Source organism: Carassius auratus, chromosome 6 (assembly GCF_003368295.1).
Source record: "Carassius auratus strain Wakin chromosome 6, ASM336829v1, whole genome shotgun sequence".
Classification (NCBI taxonomy): domain Eukaryota; kingdom Metazoa; phylum Chordata; class Actinopteri; order Cypriniformes; family Cyprinidae; genus Carassius; species Carassius auratus.
Genome location: NC_039248.1, coordinates 24,211,203 through 24,228,557, shown reverse-complemented (window position 1 = coordinate 24,228,557; position 17,355 = coordinate 24,211,203). Strand labels below are relative to the sequence as shown.

General features: G+C 41.7%; 2 protein-coding genes across 11 annotated transcripts in view; one reads left to right on the top strand and one right to left on the bottom strand.

The window, feature by feature from the left end:
• The window catches only part of LOC113102727 (probable G-protein coupled receptor 34), a 5,800-nt gene extending 3,054 nt beyond the window's left edge, over positions 1-2,746 (top strand). For both annotated transcript variants that reach the window (XM_026265852.1, XM_026265851.1), the window contains exon 2: positions 265-2,746. In XM_026265852.1, the coding sequence (XP_026121637.1) occupies positions 338-1,495 (1,158 nt within the window). In that variant the 5' untranslated portion in view covers positions 265-337 and the 3' untranslated portion in view covers positions 1,496-2,746. The remainder of the gene's footprint in view (positions 1-264) is intronic.
• Positions 1-15,099, bottom strand: part of LOC113102631 (peripheral plasma membrane protein CASK-like) — a 43,074-nt gene extending 27,975 nt beyond the window's left edge. For 3 of the 9 annotated variants that reach the window (XM_026265847.1, XM_026265843.1, XM_026265845.1), the window contains exons 1-5: positions 14,380-15,095; positions 6,587-6,699; positions 4,756-4,861; positions 3,371-3,448; positions 3,209-3,281 (exon numbers count right to left, since the gene is read on the bottom strand). In XM_026265847.1, the coding sequence (XP_026121632.1) occupies positions 3,209-3,281; positions 3,371-3,448; positions 4,756-4,861; positions 6,587-6,699; positions 14,380-14,438 (429 nt within the window). In that variant the 5' untranslated portion in view covers positions 14,439-15,095. Of the gene's footprint in view, positions 1-3,208; positions 3,282-3,370; positions 3,449-4,755; positions 4,862-6,586; positions 6,700-14,379 lie in introns of all 9 variants that reach the window. The other 6 variants (XM_026265841.1, XM_026265849.1, XM_026265842.1 and 3 more) reach the window with 5 other exon arrangements.
• Between the last annotated feature and the right edge of the window lie 2,256 nt (positions 15,100-17,355).

Here is a 17,355-nt window from a genome sequence, read left to right as displayed (position 1 = left end):
TCTGTGGTTAAAAGTGTTTAAACATTAATTTATTTTCAGGAACTGATGGTTCACGAGATAAGACCCTTCTTCCTCAGCTGGGGTCGTGTTTAAATCACTGAGCACCACTGAAGAGCACTGTATGGAGGAAAATCCTGGAATGTGTTCCTCAAACTCAGTTTCTTTGAGACTTAAAAGACATGAACATGTAGGATGACATGGGAGTGAGGAAATGATCAGGAAATGTCAGAAGTGAAACATATCTGTCTCTGTTTCTCTCCCCAGAACTGAAGCCTCAGTGAACTTCACCCTGATCCCTAACAAGAAGATCTACACAACAAACATCCTCCCAAACACAATGAGCACCGTCTGGCCGACTGAGCACTTCAACCACAGCTCCACCAACCGCTCGTGTCCTGTGGAGGAGGAGACCCTGCGCCTCCCGCTGGCCGTGCTCTACTCGCTCATCTTTCTGTTCGGTCTGGCAGGAAACCTGCTGGCGCTGTGGGTCTTCCTCTTCCTGCACTCGCGCAGAAACTCTGTGCGTGTGTTCCTGATCAACATGACGCTGGCGGACCTGGTGCTGCTGGCGTGTCTTCCCTTCCGTGTGCTGTACCACGCTCAGGGGAACGTGTGGTCTCTGGGGCCGCACATGTGTAAGGCGGTGGGTAACCTGTTCTACATGAACATGTACGTCAGCATCACCCTGATGGGTCTGATCAGTCTGGACCGCTATCTGAAGATCATCGGTGTGAAGGGCTCTCAGAGGGGCTGTGGTCAGCGCTGGCTCCGGGGCAGTCGCTGGAGTCTGGTGACCTGTGTTCTGCTGTGGAGCGGCTCTCTGGTGATGGTGGTGCCCATGATCGCGCTGGTGGAGAGAAACGAGGAGACGGGGAAGTGTTTCCAGTACAAGCAGAGAAAGCACGCTAGAGGCAAAGCCTACTTCAATCTGTTCCTGGTGGCGGTGTTCTGGCTGGTGTTCGTGGTGCTGTTGGTGTCATACGGACGGATCGCACGCAGACTGCTGCACGCCTCACGGGACAAACCGGACCTGCCCAACGCCACACGCTACGCTCGCACCGCTAAGAAGTCCTTCGTGGTGCTGCTCCTCTTCACCATCTGCTTCGTGCCGTATCACTCCTTCAGGGGCTTCTATGTTTGGTCTCAGCTCCGTGACGTCAGCTGTGAGACGCAGCGGATCATGGATCTCACCAACGAGGTCATGCTTCTGTTCTCAGCCCTCAACAGCTGCCTGGACCCCGTCATGTACTTCATGCTCTCGGGCTCGGTGCGCAAGGCCACCATTCAGGCCTTGTCCCAGTTCCTGAGCTGGCAGCAGGAGCCCGCAGTGACCAACAGCTCCACCACAGAGTTCAGGAGGACGTCTGTGTCCCACGCCTCCACCGCCGCGGTGCTGACCACGTCCAGAGGAAGCTTGGGACTCATCACACCGAACCTCCGCTCTAAACCCGACGACCCAGAGTCCTGTCATCAGATCACGCCGCTGACGAACTGATCGTGACATCACAGAGTTCACCTCTGACCCACAGCACGGTTCCTACACGTTTTCCATCACTCAACTCAACTTTCCAAACCTCTCCGGAGATTTTCAGACCATGTTTAGTGTTTCCAGATTTATATTTGGTATATAGTACAGACTTCATTTCTTCTCAGGGGTTTATAGTAACAACATACAGAGACCCTAGGAAGGAAAAAAAAGGAAAAAAACCACACCCAAGAAACCTTTTTGTGCCTTCAAGAAACTACTGACATGCCCCAGGTTTTTTGTGTGCTTACACATTACAATTTCTAGTTTTATAACCTATAGCTATCTTACTATGAAGAGAAGGAGCATGGACGCACATTAATATTTTCTTTTCCTAGTGCAGTACCAACCGAACACATCCTCTGCAGCGACAGAGAAACAAAGACATGAAACCAGCTCAAGGCATGTGAGCACTGGACTATAAGCCCAGTTCAAGGTTTATAAAAAAGACTGGTGATGTAAAAAAGTGTTCAAGGCACAATACGTGGCTCACTGTTTGTCCTATATGCTAAGTCTAATGGTTTCTCGTGCACACACCAAAGTCTGTATGTTTTTTATATTTGCAAAGATGTTTTTAGAAGCTCTGTGATATGGTGCTAAGAGAATAGTGAGAAGAAACCCAAAACGCTTATAACCTGCATTTTTGCATAATGATCAAAGCGCACCTTGAATTCATTCAAGAATCACTAAACAGCTGCAATGAAAACACACTTCTTGTACGATACATTTATTTTCATTCAATTCTTAATTTTCTATCATATAAAACTAAACAGGGGCAAAAGTCTGGAAATGCAAATATTTTCCCATACTTTTCCAGACCTGGAACCCTCGGACTCTTCTCCAGATCAAGCAGCAGACGCACACATGAAGAACACGGGACGCCTCCCGCTGGAGGAGAAGGGTCACTGCACCCCGAGATACACAGGACCTGGTCTGATTCATCCTGTTAACCACTGATCTCACACAGTATGTTCATCTCTAAACACATGAACGTCAGCTGAAGCACCAATCTAACAATACTCCCACTTCAACCACAGACGGTGCAGAGAGTGTCAGCGGTTCTAACACTTTCTGACCAGAGAACCTCAGTCGATTGAGGCCACTGGACACAAGCTCAGACTGTAGACTAACCCTGAACTCATCACATGTACACCTTGAATGAAAGTAAATGTCCTTTTTAAGAGTTTACTTAACAGGGGAATAAAAAAAGCTTTATTCGCAGTGTTTGAAGTGAGTTTCTGACTTAAAGGCACAATATGATGAAGCTTGATGAAGCTATGAAGGAGGATGTTCACAGCTGAGGTAATGAATTAATTTGTGTATTACCTGTACCTTCCACAGTTATTCAAACAGTGAATCAATTATACAGAGAAAGAGAGCAAGTACATTACGACTGACTTCAGTCTAACACGGGTTTATAATCAGTGAAGCTTTCTAAACTACTGTAGAGATCAGTAAGAGCAGTAATGTAGAGTAAAGAGCACGAATGTAGTGTAACGTGCTGTGGCAGGAAAGGAAAGTACAACCACAAGTACAAAAACACAAATGCAGCCCAAAGAGTGGAAAACAGTTGCTTTGAAGCTCATGTGTGCAATGAAAGCCTTTACAAAGACCCCAGACGACACACACGCTGTACGTGTTCTGGAGAGCCACAGTCACATGATGAACGTGTGAGAGTCTCACCTTCACGTCTCGGTGGATCACGTTGTTATCGTGGCAGTAGCGCAGGGCTTCCAGTATCTGCCGCATGTAGTGACTGAGAACACACACAACACACAGATCGAGCTAAACCTTGACCGGTGGAGGCACTGACCGAGTGTGAGGTGAACAGGAAGTGGTTCTCACCTGGCCACCGCCTCGCTGTAGACAAAGCCAGCATCAGCCCTCTTCACGATCTCGAAGCACAGATCGGCTCCATCCATGCTGCACACACACACACACACACACACACACACACACACACACACCACTGTTAGACACGCTATACACACACACACTTCCAGTCAAACGTTTGGGATCAGAGCAATTTTACAGGAGCTTCTGCTGCTCATCAGGGCTGCATTTATTTGATAAAAAATGCAATATTATTATGATGTAAAATAATGTTTTTCTGTTTTAATAAACATTAAAGTGTAATGTATTTCTGTGATGCTCCGCTGTATTTTCAGCATCATTCCTCCAGTCTTCAGTGTCACATGATCTTCAGAAATCATGAAAATATGATGATTTATGATCAGTGCTGGAAACTAATATTTATTGTAACCTGTACATTTTTGGGGGGATTCTTTGATGAATGAAAAATTCAAAAGAAGAGCATTTATTTAAAATATAAATCTTCTCTAACAATATCCACCACAGTTCAGAAGGTTGGGGTCAGTATATTTTTATTCTTTCTTTTTCTGAAAGAAATTAAAACCTATTTAGCAACGATGTGTTCAATTGTTGAGATGTGATACGAAAGATTTATATTGTTAGAAAAGAGTTATATTTTGAACAATGTTGTTCTTTTGAACTTTTTATTCATCAAAGAATTCGAAAAAAAATTGATAATAGCTATTGATAATTCTAATAATAAATCATTATACTGAATGATTTCTGAAGATCATGTGACACTTTATACTGGAGGAATGATGATGGAAATTCAGCTGTTCATCACAGAAATAAATTTAATTTTAAAAGATATTAAAATAGAAACCATTATTTTATATTGTAATAATATTTAGCAAGATTAGAAGAAGAGACCTCTTTAAAAACAATACACCTCTTACTAACCCCTAACTTCTGAACAACAGTGTGTGTGTGTGTGTGTAGATAGATAGATAGATAGATAGATAGATAGATAGATAGATAGATAGATAGATAGATAGATAGATAGATAGATAGATAGAATATACTGATATATAATTCAACTGCTTCGAATGTCTCGTTAAACTAGAACGCAGTCTGAATTGTGTTTTCTAAGGTGAATTTGATTATTTTGAGTTCTGGTACCCTAAACACTGATATCAGATTGATTCATTAAATCTGATATGATCTTTTGATTGAAGTCAAATCAAGTTTCAGAAGAAAAAAAGAAAATACTCAAATTAAATAAAAGATTTTATCCACCTGATTGCTCATGATTATTTGAGCACATGATTTTCCGTTCAATTTGACTTTCCCTGAATAGCATCAGTGTGATATTAACTATCTGGCTCATGTTGTGTTTGTGAGATCTCTCACACACTTACAACTCAAAGACCATGTAGAGCATCCCGTCCGAGCTGTAGGTCTCCAGCAGCTCCACGATGTGAGGATGTTTGAGCATGTGACAGATACTCGCCTCCCGCTTCAGATCTGATGGGGAACAGACAGACGATCAGGAACAGATTCACTGCTTCACTGAAGAAGAAGATCAGACACGTTAATGACACGTCACATGACCAGATGAACACTGATGCACAGAGGAACATGTGAGACCACGAGCCTGACGTCACTGAGAGCACACGAGCCGCCAGCAGAGGGAGCCACGGAGCGTCTCTCTCACACACTCACACACACACACACACACACACACACACACACACACACACACACACACACAGTGTGTCTTCAGTCTGCACAGAGGAGCTTCAGATCACAGGGAACTTCATAAAGCAGTCGTTCAGAACAACAGTGACTGTGAGTGTGATGAAGCTCAAGAGTAGCTTACACTCAACATTACTAGTTATTTTGTCCAGTTTTTGTTCAAACAGCAAAAATATTATCAGGCGGAATGGCTGTGCATTGGTTTGTCTGAATACATTATATACTTATATCAGTCGTCAGCCAATCAGATTGGAGGATGGCTGTGTCATGTGACCGAGGGTGCACACTATATGCTTTAATGGAGTGCTCGTCCCAGTCTCCGCATTTTCTCAAAGACAGATCTGCAGAAACATAACAGCTAAATGCTTACTTTCAAGGAAAGGTAGCTGTTGATATGGATGTAGAAAACAAACAGATGCTGATTTGATCTTTATTTGATGTTACACACTTCAGTCCTTCAGTCCTCATGGAGAGATGCAGCATCATGTTCATTCCTGTAGTCGCTGTGACTCAAGGCTTCAGCACAGGAAGTGGCCGTTTGTTTGTATTTTACTAATATTCTCAGAGGTGAAACACTGGTCCTCGTCTGGGCGTGTGTCTGTGTGTGTGTGTGTGTGTGTGTGTGTCTGTGTGTGTGAGTGTGTGTGTGTTCGCTCACAGATGGCTCACGATTAAAGCCAAAGCCCGGAGCTCCAGCAGCCCAGCGGGAAGCAACACAACACACAACCAGATCACACACACATCACCCACAATCCTTTTGGCAGGACTCGGGGATCCATGACCAGGCCGTAGAAATCCAAAGACACTCCACAGACCCCAGCCCCCCCAAACCAGACGGCCGTCAGTCACGCCCTGCTGAACCCTGATCCATCAGCCTCCAGTTACAGCAGATCGAGAGTGTGTGTGTGTGTGTGTGTGTGTGTGTGTGAGAGATACAGAGCGAGTGTGTGTGTGTGTGTGTGTGTATGTGTGAGAGATACAGAGCGAGTGTGTGTGTATGTGTGTGAGATACAGAGCGAGTGTGTGTGTGTGTGTGTGTGTGATACAGAGCGAGTGTGTGTGTGCGTGTGTATGTGTGTGTGAGAGATACAGAGCGAGTGTGTGTGTGTGTGTGATATAGAGAGAGCGTGTGTGTGTGTGTGTGTGTGTGATACAGAGCGAGTGTGTGTGTGTGTGTGTGTGTGTGTGTGTGTGTGATACAGAGCGAGTGTGTGTGTGTGTGTGTGTGTGTGTGTGTGTGTGTGATACAGAGCGTGTGTGTGTGTGTGTGTGTGTGTGTGAGAGATACAGAGCGAGTGTGTGTGTGTTTGTGATATAGAGAGAGCGTGTGTGTGTGTGTGTGTGTGTGTGTGTGTGTGTGTGTGTGTGAGATACAGAGCGAGTGTGTGTGTGTGTGTGTGTGAGATACAGAGCGAGTGTGTGTGTGTGTGTGTGTGTGTGTGTGTGATACAGAGCGTGTGTGTGTGTGTGTGTGTGTGTGTGTGTGTGTGTTACCCTCTGTACTGAGTCCAGGGCTGGAGGTGAAGCTGGCCACATCTACAATCTTCACAGCGAACTGTTGTCCAGTGTCTCTGTTGATGCATCTTCGCACCACACTGAACGGACCCCTGAAACACACACACACACACACACACACACACACACACACACACACACACACACACACACACACCGTCAGCAGCAGTTTAACACCATAGAGAACACCACCTTTACTTGAGTCACTCAAGTACATTTTATTGTTTTTGAAAGAAGTATTTTCTGCTCTCCAAGTCTGCATTTGTTGATTAAAAATAGTAAAAACAATGAAATATTATTCTAATGTAAAACAGCTGTTTTCTGTGTGAATCCCTGTTCAGATGTAATTTCTGTAGTTTCTGTGTGTATTTGACTATAGTTTTATCAAATTAAAGACTGAGATGTCTATCAGATCAGCTCTGGAGATGAAGTTCATGTGTTCATACACCGAGACAGAGACGAGCACAGTGTGTTTCAGTGTGTGAGCTCACACACACACACACACACACACACACACCATATTTCTGACTTTATATCTTAACAGAAGTATTTTTGTGCTTTAATATAAGCATACAACACTAGTCCACCCCTGCTCTGCATATTTTCTGTTTCTCTTATGTCTTCAGACGTTTGCTCTATTCGACATCACAGGATATTGCACCATGATTCAAGTTCACAGCGAACACATATGTTCCATCCAAAGTGCACTGAAGTGAGCCAGACGTGAATGTAAAATGTATTTATTTAGAGAGGAGTATGATGTCACACTTGTCCATGAGCTCACTTCTGACGCTGATGATCTGAATCCGGTGTGTTAGCAGAGAGTGTGTGAGATGTGTAGAGCTGGGGTCATCAGGACTGGTTTGAGAACCGCTGCACTAGACCAGATCACCAGATTTTATTGCCATACCAATTTTGCCAGATTCCATTACACTCTGTGTTGTGCTCACTGATCTATAATATAGAGCTGGATTGCTCATGACGTCATTAGAGTGAAGCCGCCGCGCGCCATATTGGTAATCCCTAGTGTGCGAAAACGTTCCATTGAATTAATAGGAATTTGTATGATTTTAATGAGAAAACATCACCTAACAAGTCAGCGTTTATAAATATGAAGTATCTTTGTACATTATTTCAATGCGAACACCCTAGGCATGAAAACGGTTATTTTTTAAATGTCGGGAATTTCCCCTATTTATTAAAAAGCTACGTTAATTACAGTAGCGAGCATCATGAACATGATAACATCAGACGGACACGACCTCAACACATATAACAAACTACAAAGTGTTCGTTCTGAAATCTGAATTTATTCAGAGAAATAACTGACTATAGACAATACGGATTTAAGAAATAAATACAAAGCTTTATTTCCCAGATAGTAAATTATTTTTTGTGTTTGATCAGTTACCGGTGTCTTTAGCGCGCAGCAGACACACACACCAACACGATTTAAATATATCGCTTATCCTGTCCCAAAAGACCGTAAACACTGCAGATACCATCTGAAGTAAGCATGACTTTATTACACAGAACATAAAAACGAGTCCGGTTTGACTGATCAGCTTCTAATCGAGTTATTTTAGGACAGCGGTTTGAATGTAACTCAATGGTGCTCTCTGCTGGTAGGGATGAGTAAGATGGCGGATCGAACACTTCCGGTGGCTTCACTACCTGTTTAGAACGCGATGAGCGATCCAGTTATATACATAGATCAGTGGTTGTGCTGTAAATTCCATTGTTATTACTGGATTCCACTATTCCATCCACATTTCCACATGGCGGAAATCATAGAGGCTTAATATATATCTCACACACACAGGGTTATTCTGGGGAAACCATAATCACACGCTTGCAAATGAAAGAACAGAGACACACGCCTATAAAACACACACACACACACACACACACACACGTTTTATGGGTTCATTCCATAGGGATAATGGTTTTTCTACTGTATAAACTGTACAGGCAAAACTACAGGCATTATTGAGTTTCTCAAAACACTTCATTCTGTGTGATTTACAAGCTTGTTTCCTCATGGGGACCAAAAGATTGTCCCTACAAGGTCAAAATTTACTGGTATTATCTCTATAATGTAGGACAAACAAGCTCACACTCTCTCTCTCACACACACACACACACACACACACACACACACACCTGGTGTTCAAAACACCAGAACTTCAACAGCACCAGAGTAACAACACTTTTACCGTAGTACCAGATGTTCATTATTCAGCAGATCAAATGGTGAACTTTATCAAATCTAATCTAGATAATCTAGTAATTAATCTAGACAACAGGGATGAACTACTGAACTCAACACTTTCACTTTATTTTCTTTTCTAAAAGTGAATCTATTAACGACTAGAGATGTGAAGATGAACCATGAGCTGGTTGAAAACTGATTTAAATCTGTGACACAACACAAATGATGACATACTGGAGTCGGAGCATCTGTCTTCAGAAAGAGTTAGACAGCATGTTTACATCTCGTCTCTGTTTACAGCGGTAACCAAGGAAACACTGCTGCTCGTGAGCGCCGCCTGCTGTCAGAGAGAGAAGCTGCGTCTCATCAGCTCATCTGCTCTCTGCTTTTGTACAGTTTCTCAAAACTAAAGACCATTCTGTAAGACTCACACTTTGGAGATGAAGCACGAAAGCAGAATGAGTCTGGATACTGATCATCTCAAACCTCAAGATGTACAGCAGAGACTCGAACCCACGACCTTCACCAGCAGTCTGAGGATCCGCATGAACATCTAACAGTCTAATGTTACTTCTAATCTAATACAATCTCATCTAATCTATCGAACCACACTACGACACAGAAATAAAGTGTTCCTGTAACGTTAACAAGCGCTAGGTTGGGGGTTCGATTCCCCAGGAATACATGATAGATAAAAACCAGGTGTGGATCAGGAAGGTCCATGAAGCTGACACAGTCCTGTATGAAAGAATCACATCAAGCAAGAAGTGAAGCAAAGATTGGTCCAGACATGAATGAAGTCCAGATTCAGGAGGTCTGACCTTCAGCGTCTCTCAGCCACCTCCAGAAACATCTCAGAAGAACCCAGCGATCTTAATGAGCAGCCCACGTCACACAGAGATGCAGGAAAATAAGCAGACAGGGCAAATTACAGCAGAACCGCAGCTACGATTACAGCCTGTGTCGGAGCAGGGAATGAGTCTAGGAATAACAAGGAAAACATCCCAGCGGATGAAGCGCTGAGATTCAGCACAAGCCAACACCGGAGCGCTGGATTCAGCTTTCAATGGGTTATTTATGGACAAAACATCTCAAATCTGAAGTCACATGATCCACTGACCGCTGGGCTGCAGAGCCATTACATCACAGACAGAGCAACAATCATCATCTGACCCCAGCTCACACACACACGTAAAATAATTATAAAAAATAAATCACAACAACAAAAACAAGGAATATTGTTTTTTAATAATTAAAATATCTATCTAAAATGGTTAAAGATAGAAAATGATTATATATCAAATACAGTGCAGTCAGTTGAGATGCAGCAGATTGCTCGTTCACTAAAACACAGGTAAACACATGAGTTGAGTCTGGATTTAAATGTGGCTAATGTTTTAGCACATCTGATCTCTCATTCACACACACACTATACAGATTCACACACACACACACACACACACACACACACGGTGTCTCAGACACTTTCTCACCATGATCCGGTTCAACCATCATAATGACTTTATGAAATATGGATGAGGCTAAGAGGGTTTCTGAGGTGTAGTATCCGCTTTCACGTGTTAAATGATTAATAAGAGGTTCAGCGACTGCTGTGACGAGCCATTAGTGACCTGCGATCACATCACACACAACACCGAGCCAGTGTGAACGCAAACAATCCGCTTCGTATAAAGCGCTACAGAATTAAAGGTGATCGGACACAGCGTAGGGTTTCCTTCCTGCTTCTGCAGCTCCACAATACGACACTGGGCACCGCGACATCAAAACAGCGATAAAAAAACACAATACATATTAATCACTCAAAAATAATAAAGATGAACAATTAAAACCAGCCAAGCACCCTGACATCACTGAACCAATCGAGCCTCAGAACACAACACACATCTGCTGCTTCATCATGTTTTATGATCTGATGTGTGTGTGTGTGTGTGTGTGTGTGTGTGCAATCAAACACTAGCTCGTCACATCAATAATCATCCTTCATTTATTATAAACATACTGTACTGTTCAGAGGTCAGTGAATCATGAGAACAGACTGATGAGCCTCGTCCAAACGCCTCTTAAACCAGACAGACACAGACTAGAGTCAGACACGTGATGCTGAAAGCTCACTTACAACAGAAGAAATGTTTATCATCATTAATAAGTGTAATCTTCCTGCAGCTGCTGTTTTATAATAGCAATAATCCACTGGAGAAACACCGGAGTGTAACAGGATTCAGACAGTTTTACTCTAGTAAACTGTAGTAAAGTGTGTAAATGCTGACGCTTCAGGATCCTCTCAGGAGCTCATTGATCAGATTATCAGCTGCATTAATCCTGATCAGCACCAGACACACTGATCCAGGCCTAAACCACCTTCACATCTGTTCAGTCCTGCAGTGCATCATGGGACAGATCTGTGGAGTGCTCACCTTCTTCATTATGTGAGCAGGATTTCATCATATTACTTACAGTTTAATTCATCAATGTGTATTTTTGACAGTAAAGCACTAAGCTTGAGCTGAGCCATACAAAACTGACTTTTTAACAACAGTAACGTGCACATTTTTTATACAGAAAATTAATACTATTCGCATTAAATGTAGCATTATTCTTATAGTATTATATATAACGGAGCGATAACTTCAGTGAAGGAACACTATGTGTGATTGTTGCAAATTGAAGGTAAGTTAGTTGCTTGACTTTCTCTCTCAGAAGGTTGTACAAACCCTAAATGAATAAAGTGATAACACTGAAGAGTTTCTGCTACGACAGCAGGGTTATAGTTAGCACTTCTGCTTCTGGTTTTCTACATCAGCGTTGTCTGATGGGTTTATATCAGAGATGTCTGTGCAGAACCAAACCAACATTGCTTCCAGAGTAAAGCTGTTCTGAGCGACAGTATTTTACCGAGCGTCTCACACTCCCCATCCCCATCTCACACACAGTGACTGAGTCAGTAATTCTAATTCAGTGTTTTTACTATGATATACTAGGGATGCACCGGTTGACCGGCCATAACTCTGAACCGGACAGTTTTTGCGATCGACAATCAGACGGTTTTTGGTCTTTTTTCAGCCGTTTTTTTCAGAGACTACATTGTAATAATTTGTTTGTGTGGAAGTATTTTGAACTCTGTGCACAGGGCACGGTCAGCGATGGTTCAGTACTGGAAGGGCAGAGCTACACGTCTGAGGCACAGAGAGCAGGAAGTGTAGTGATGTCTCGTTCTTGAACGAATCTCTAATGTGACTCGGGAAGAGCGAGTCGTCTCGGGGAGTGATCATTCAGTCAATATTCGATAGGTTCTGTTCTGCTAGTAGTAGTTCCCCTGTCAGTCAATGCAGTCTGAGCCGGAAGGAGAATTTATTAGTTCATCTTTCGGGTCTTCGGGTTGTTCGTTCTTTTGTCCCGTGACGTGACCGCATTGGCTAGAGTAATTTACAACCTTCCTTACAAATAATTTTTTTTACAGTGGATTCTAATCTTCACAAATGACTGTGTTGTATGATTAATGTCTTGAGTTCCCCCTTCAGATTAGACTACAGAACTGTAGTGTTACTTGTTTAGGGTTAGAAATGTTATTTGCTTTTAATTTATGCCATTATGTCCTTCTATGAGCAATCTTCTTGTACATATATTAGACCAAAATGTCAAGTTTGCCTAGGAAAAGCAATTATTATACCAGCAAACTCAAAATTAGATTAAAAATGAACAAACTAGGCTATAAATACTTTGTATTGTAGGCTTGGGTTATTATATTATTATATAGCCTAGTGTTTATTTACTGATAGACAGTCAAAAAGACAAACTAATTAATATTTTATTTATAACAGGTTTTTATTTATTTATAAAATAATAACACACCACAGATCCTGAAGAAACGGTGACAAAAACACAGTGACAGAAATGTCAGAAATAGCGTATGTGCTGGTCACGTGATTAAGGAACGACTCGAGCCGAAAGACTTGTCAGACATGAGGTGAGTTATTCACAGACTGGAGACCCAGGTCAGGAATTAACGAATCGTTTCTGTATCTTATAGCATTCTAGTTTTGTATTGTTTGTAGTGTGATCAATGTTTGCATAAGTAGATGTGCTGGGGAAGTAACACGTCACATTTGAATTATATTTTGCTAAAATGAACGAAACGACTTGAACAAAGATTCATTCATTTTGCTGAACGAGACTCAGAAGTCCGAGTCGGTGAAATGATCTGATCTTCCCATCACTAACACAAACAGCTGTTGGTGAACTGAGGCACAAATAAGAGCCCTTTCCTGTCTCTGTCCCTGCACGAGCGCAGACAGAGAAGAGATGTTCAGATCAACTTCTCACGTGTTAGATGAGAAACAAAACGGACTAAACTGTGACAAAGTGTAAAGTATAACTTGCATACAGGTTTGAGAAGCCAGAATTAAACGTCAGTTCTGTATAGGATGATTATTTTTATTTTACCTTAAAATGACATAGACTTAAAAATCACACTGAAAAAAAGTGTTTCATCCATCCAATTAAAAAAAAATTAGGGTAATGATTCACATCTATATTTTTTTTTACTTGAGCCAATAGTTATTTATTTTTCATTTATTTTTTCATTGGCTCAAGTAAAAAAAATATAGATGTGAATAATTACCCTAACTGTCATGAAAATGATGGTGCCGATGCAGAAACTCTTCCAAAAAACAGGCTTCAGTACTTTATATCATAAATAATTGGTTGGTTCGACAGATAAACATGAGAGATGAACCCATATCAGACTCAGTCACAGATGTAAATATTAGTGTTATGAACAGTGAGAGACAGCAGCGAAGATGAAGCACACACACCACCCAATCACTTCAAGAGCAGTCTGTCTCTAGATCTGACCCCGGGGCACTGAGGGGTCAATCTTTGGAAATTGAGATGTATGCATCATCTGAAGCTGAATAAATGATCTCTCATTGATGTGTGGTTTGTGAGGAGGACAATATCTGTCTGAGACACAACTATTAGAAAATCTGGAATCTAAGGGAGCAAAATCTAAATATTGAGAAAATAATCTTTAAAGTTTTTAAAATCAAGTTCTTAGCAATGCATATTACTAATCAAAAAATTGAGTTTTTATATACTTATGGTATATCAACACAAATCTATTCATTTTAATTTAATAGACTAAACTAATTACCTGAAACATACAAACCAACTTCAGTGTCTAATAAACAGCAGTATATCACACACACACACACACACACACACACACACACACACACAGGCCCGCTGCACGTCCATCTCCATCGGTCAGATTCATACTAATCAATGAAAAATAATTTAATTATTAGAACAAATCTGCACAATGACCAAGAGAAGAATGGCACATTTTACCTTCACAAGACGAGCCCTCCTCACACGAGACTGAACCGGAGAGACTGATCAGTGATTATTAGTGTCTCACACACACACACACACACACACTCGGTCAGCTGAACCTGAAGCAGTAAAACGTCAACACACGAGACAAAGAGCACCGGAGGAAAACGCCTCAGCGGCGGAATGATTGATTAGATTGATCACTCACTTCCCGATCACCTCGCAGAGCTCGTACACATCCTCGAACAGCACGTCGTCGTCAGCCATCACGTTACCGTTACTCCCGCCGACAGATCCGCGGGAAAAGATCCGCTTTCCCTCAGAAACGCGCCGCAAACGTCAGAATCCGTGCGGTGACACCGGGATCCTGTAAATCCCCCGGATTCCCGTCGACGACCACTGAAGATGTCCGTTCACACCGAGCGACGGTGATGATGAGGAAGATGATGATGTCAGGGAAAATCAACGCTCCGAAATGCAGGTCGCAACGCTCCGGGAATCTGCCGCTTCAAATAATAAATGTCAACGTAACGCGAGCAACCGAGAAAAAACTGCGCTGGTCTCGCCGATCCGCCTCAAACATAAAAAGAAAAAGAAAAAAACGCGTTCAACGCCGCCACCGCTCCGGTTCCCGTCCGACCGCGCTCATCATTGTCCGTTAGACGCGCCGGTACACGCCCTGATCTCCCGTTAGAGCGGTGAGGTAAAGCAGCGCTGCCGTGTAACGGTTTTCTGCAGCTTTCCGTTGCCTCGGCGCCTCTCCTCCTGCTCCGCTGCTACTCCAGTCCAGCGCTCCGACGCTCCGCCTTCTCAAGGTTATGAAGCTGCCGCACGTCGAGCCGCAATGGCCGCCGAAGTTCGCGCGATTCCCCGGATGTTTCCGCTGAGCTCGACTGGCCGCTTGAGCCAAGATGGCGGTGGAAGGGCGCGCCTTCGAGCCCACAGCGCTCAGTTTCCTAATCTGCCCAGAGAAATCCCGTTCTCCCGTCCAGCGTCCAATGGCAGACCGGCGTCGCTCCGCATGCTGGTTGACCGTACAATGACGTCAGAGCTTTTGCGATTTTTTTTCCCCCAAGGATCCGTGAATTTTCTTATTGAATAAATGCTGCAGGAGGGCAATATATTGAACATTTAAGATTATCGTTGAATAAGAGTGGGCTCGCAGACTGATCATCATTTCATGATCCTGATTTATCACATCCATCACTGAGTCACATATTCATATTAAGCGCTGAAATATTGCAGACTTTGTTCATAGAGATGCAATAAAAGCCGAAAGGGTTTGCTCATTTACGCAGCTTTATATATGTGTGTGTCTGTCTGTGTGTGTGTGTCCCTGGACAACAAAAAAAATCTAAATATTGCGAAAATCATCTTTAAAGTTGTTCAAATCAAGTTCTTAGCAATGCATCAAGAATCAAGTCAAGTTTTGATATATTTAAAAATCAAGTTTTGATATATTTATGGTAGGAAATTTACAAAATATCTTCACGGATCTTTCACTTAATTTCCCTAATGATTTTTGGCATCAAAGAAAAACGTATAATTATGACTCATAAAATGTATTGTTGTCTATTGATACAAATTTACCTGTGCTCATAGGGGCTGTTTCTGCCGGTGGTGCTCAAGCCCCGCCCATCGATCAGATGTAGCTGACGTACACCGGCATTAAAAATAGAAATTTTATATTTAAAAAAAGTTATATGTATATATTAGTTTTCATATATTATATAATAGCACATTTTAAAAACTTTTTTAAAAATATAAAATGTACGTGTATTTGCAACAGTTACGCTATCAACCAGTGTTGGGCAAAGTTACTTTTAAAAGTAATGCATTACAATATTGCGTTACTCCCTAAAAAAGTAGCTAATTAGGTTACTTTGTACTTTATCAGGACTTGATTGTGTTTAATATAAGAAATTATATATATAGCGAATATAAAAGCCCCTAAACAGCAGAAAGCGTAATGAATAAACCAGAAGGAAAAGTAAATTCACGTCTGTACAGTAGAATAAAGGAGAAGAAGGTTCAACACTCTCCAGCAATAAAAAACTAACAAGAACAAATGTTAGTTTATCTAAAGTCATTTTTGATTATTAGTACGGTTGAACTGGATCATCAAAGATCAGCAGCAAAGACATTAGGTAATAAAATGGCATTAGATACATTTGTGTTAATATATTACAGGTTTGATTACACAGACACATGATTATTCTCACAACTGTTTTCTTTCATATTTGGGTTTATATGTAACCTATGCTTTTTTATTTTTTATTAACTGTTTTTTTTCCAAGGCATTATTAGATCCAGTGTTTCTTGTCAGAGCTACAGAAAGATCTGATTTCATAAACAGTATCTTAGCTATTAAATGATTTCTTCAGATATTAAACCTCTATTTAACATCAGAGCGTTACTGTGAGGTTAACCCTGTTTGAACTGATTAACAGCTGAAAACTTTTAGAAAAGTAATCAAACAGTTCCATTACTTTAATAAAGTATTTGAAACAGTTACACTACATTAAATGGTTACTTTTAATCTGCAACATTTCCACAGAAACCTTCCCAGCACTGCATAAGAAGTAGTTTTTCTTGTAGTCTAGTTAAGCTGGTTAAATGTAAAGCTATAGTGTGAAACCAGCCTTGGGTCTGACACATCTGGAGCACTGCTCCTCAAACACAGCACTCTTCAGATCCACATCAATCACCATAAACACCCTGAAGATAATCAATCAGCCTCGTCAGCAAACATCACACGTTTCTCTGTGTTCAGAGCAGCTGGAGATTGAGTGTTGTTTATTCTGTTCATCAGGTCTGAAGACTGAAGACACGCAGTCACATGACGTCTGAAATCAACCAATCACACGCAGTCACATGACGTCTGAAATCAACCAATCACACGCAGTCACATGACATCTGAAATCAACCAATCACACCGCTCAATAGGGTTCATCAGTAAACTCTTCTTTTTGTACCGAAATGATTTTATTTGACCAGACTTTATGACCTTGTCAATATAGCCACATTTTCATTTGTACAATTGTTTTTTAAATAGATAAAGGTTCCAGCCACTTTATACCAAATATGATACAATTAATATTTGACGTTTTCTAATTTTAGGACTGTTTTTAAAGACAGGATTCAGTGACGGAGAGGAAACGCATCATCATTCAGCAGGAAGTCA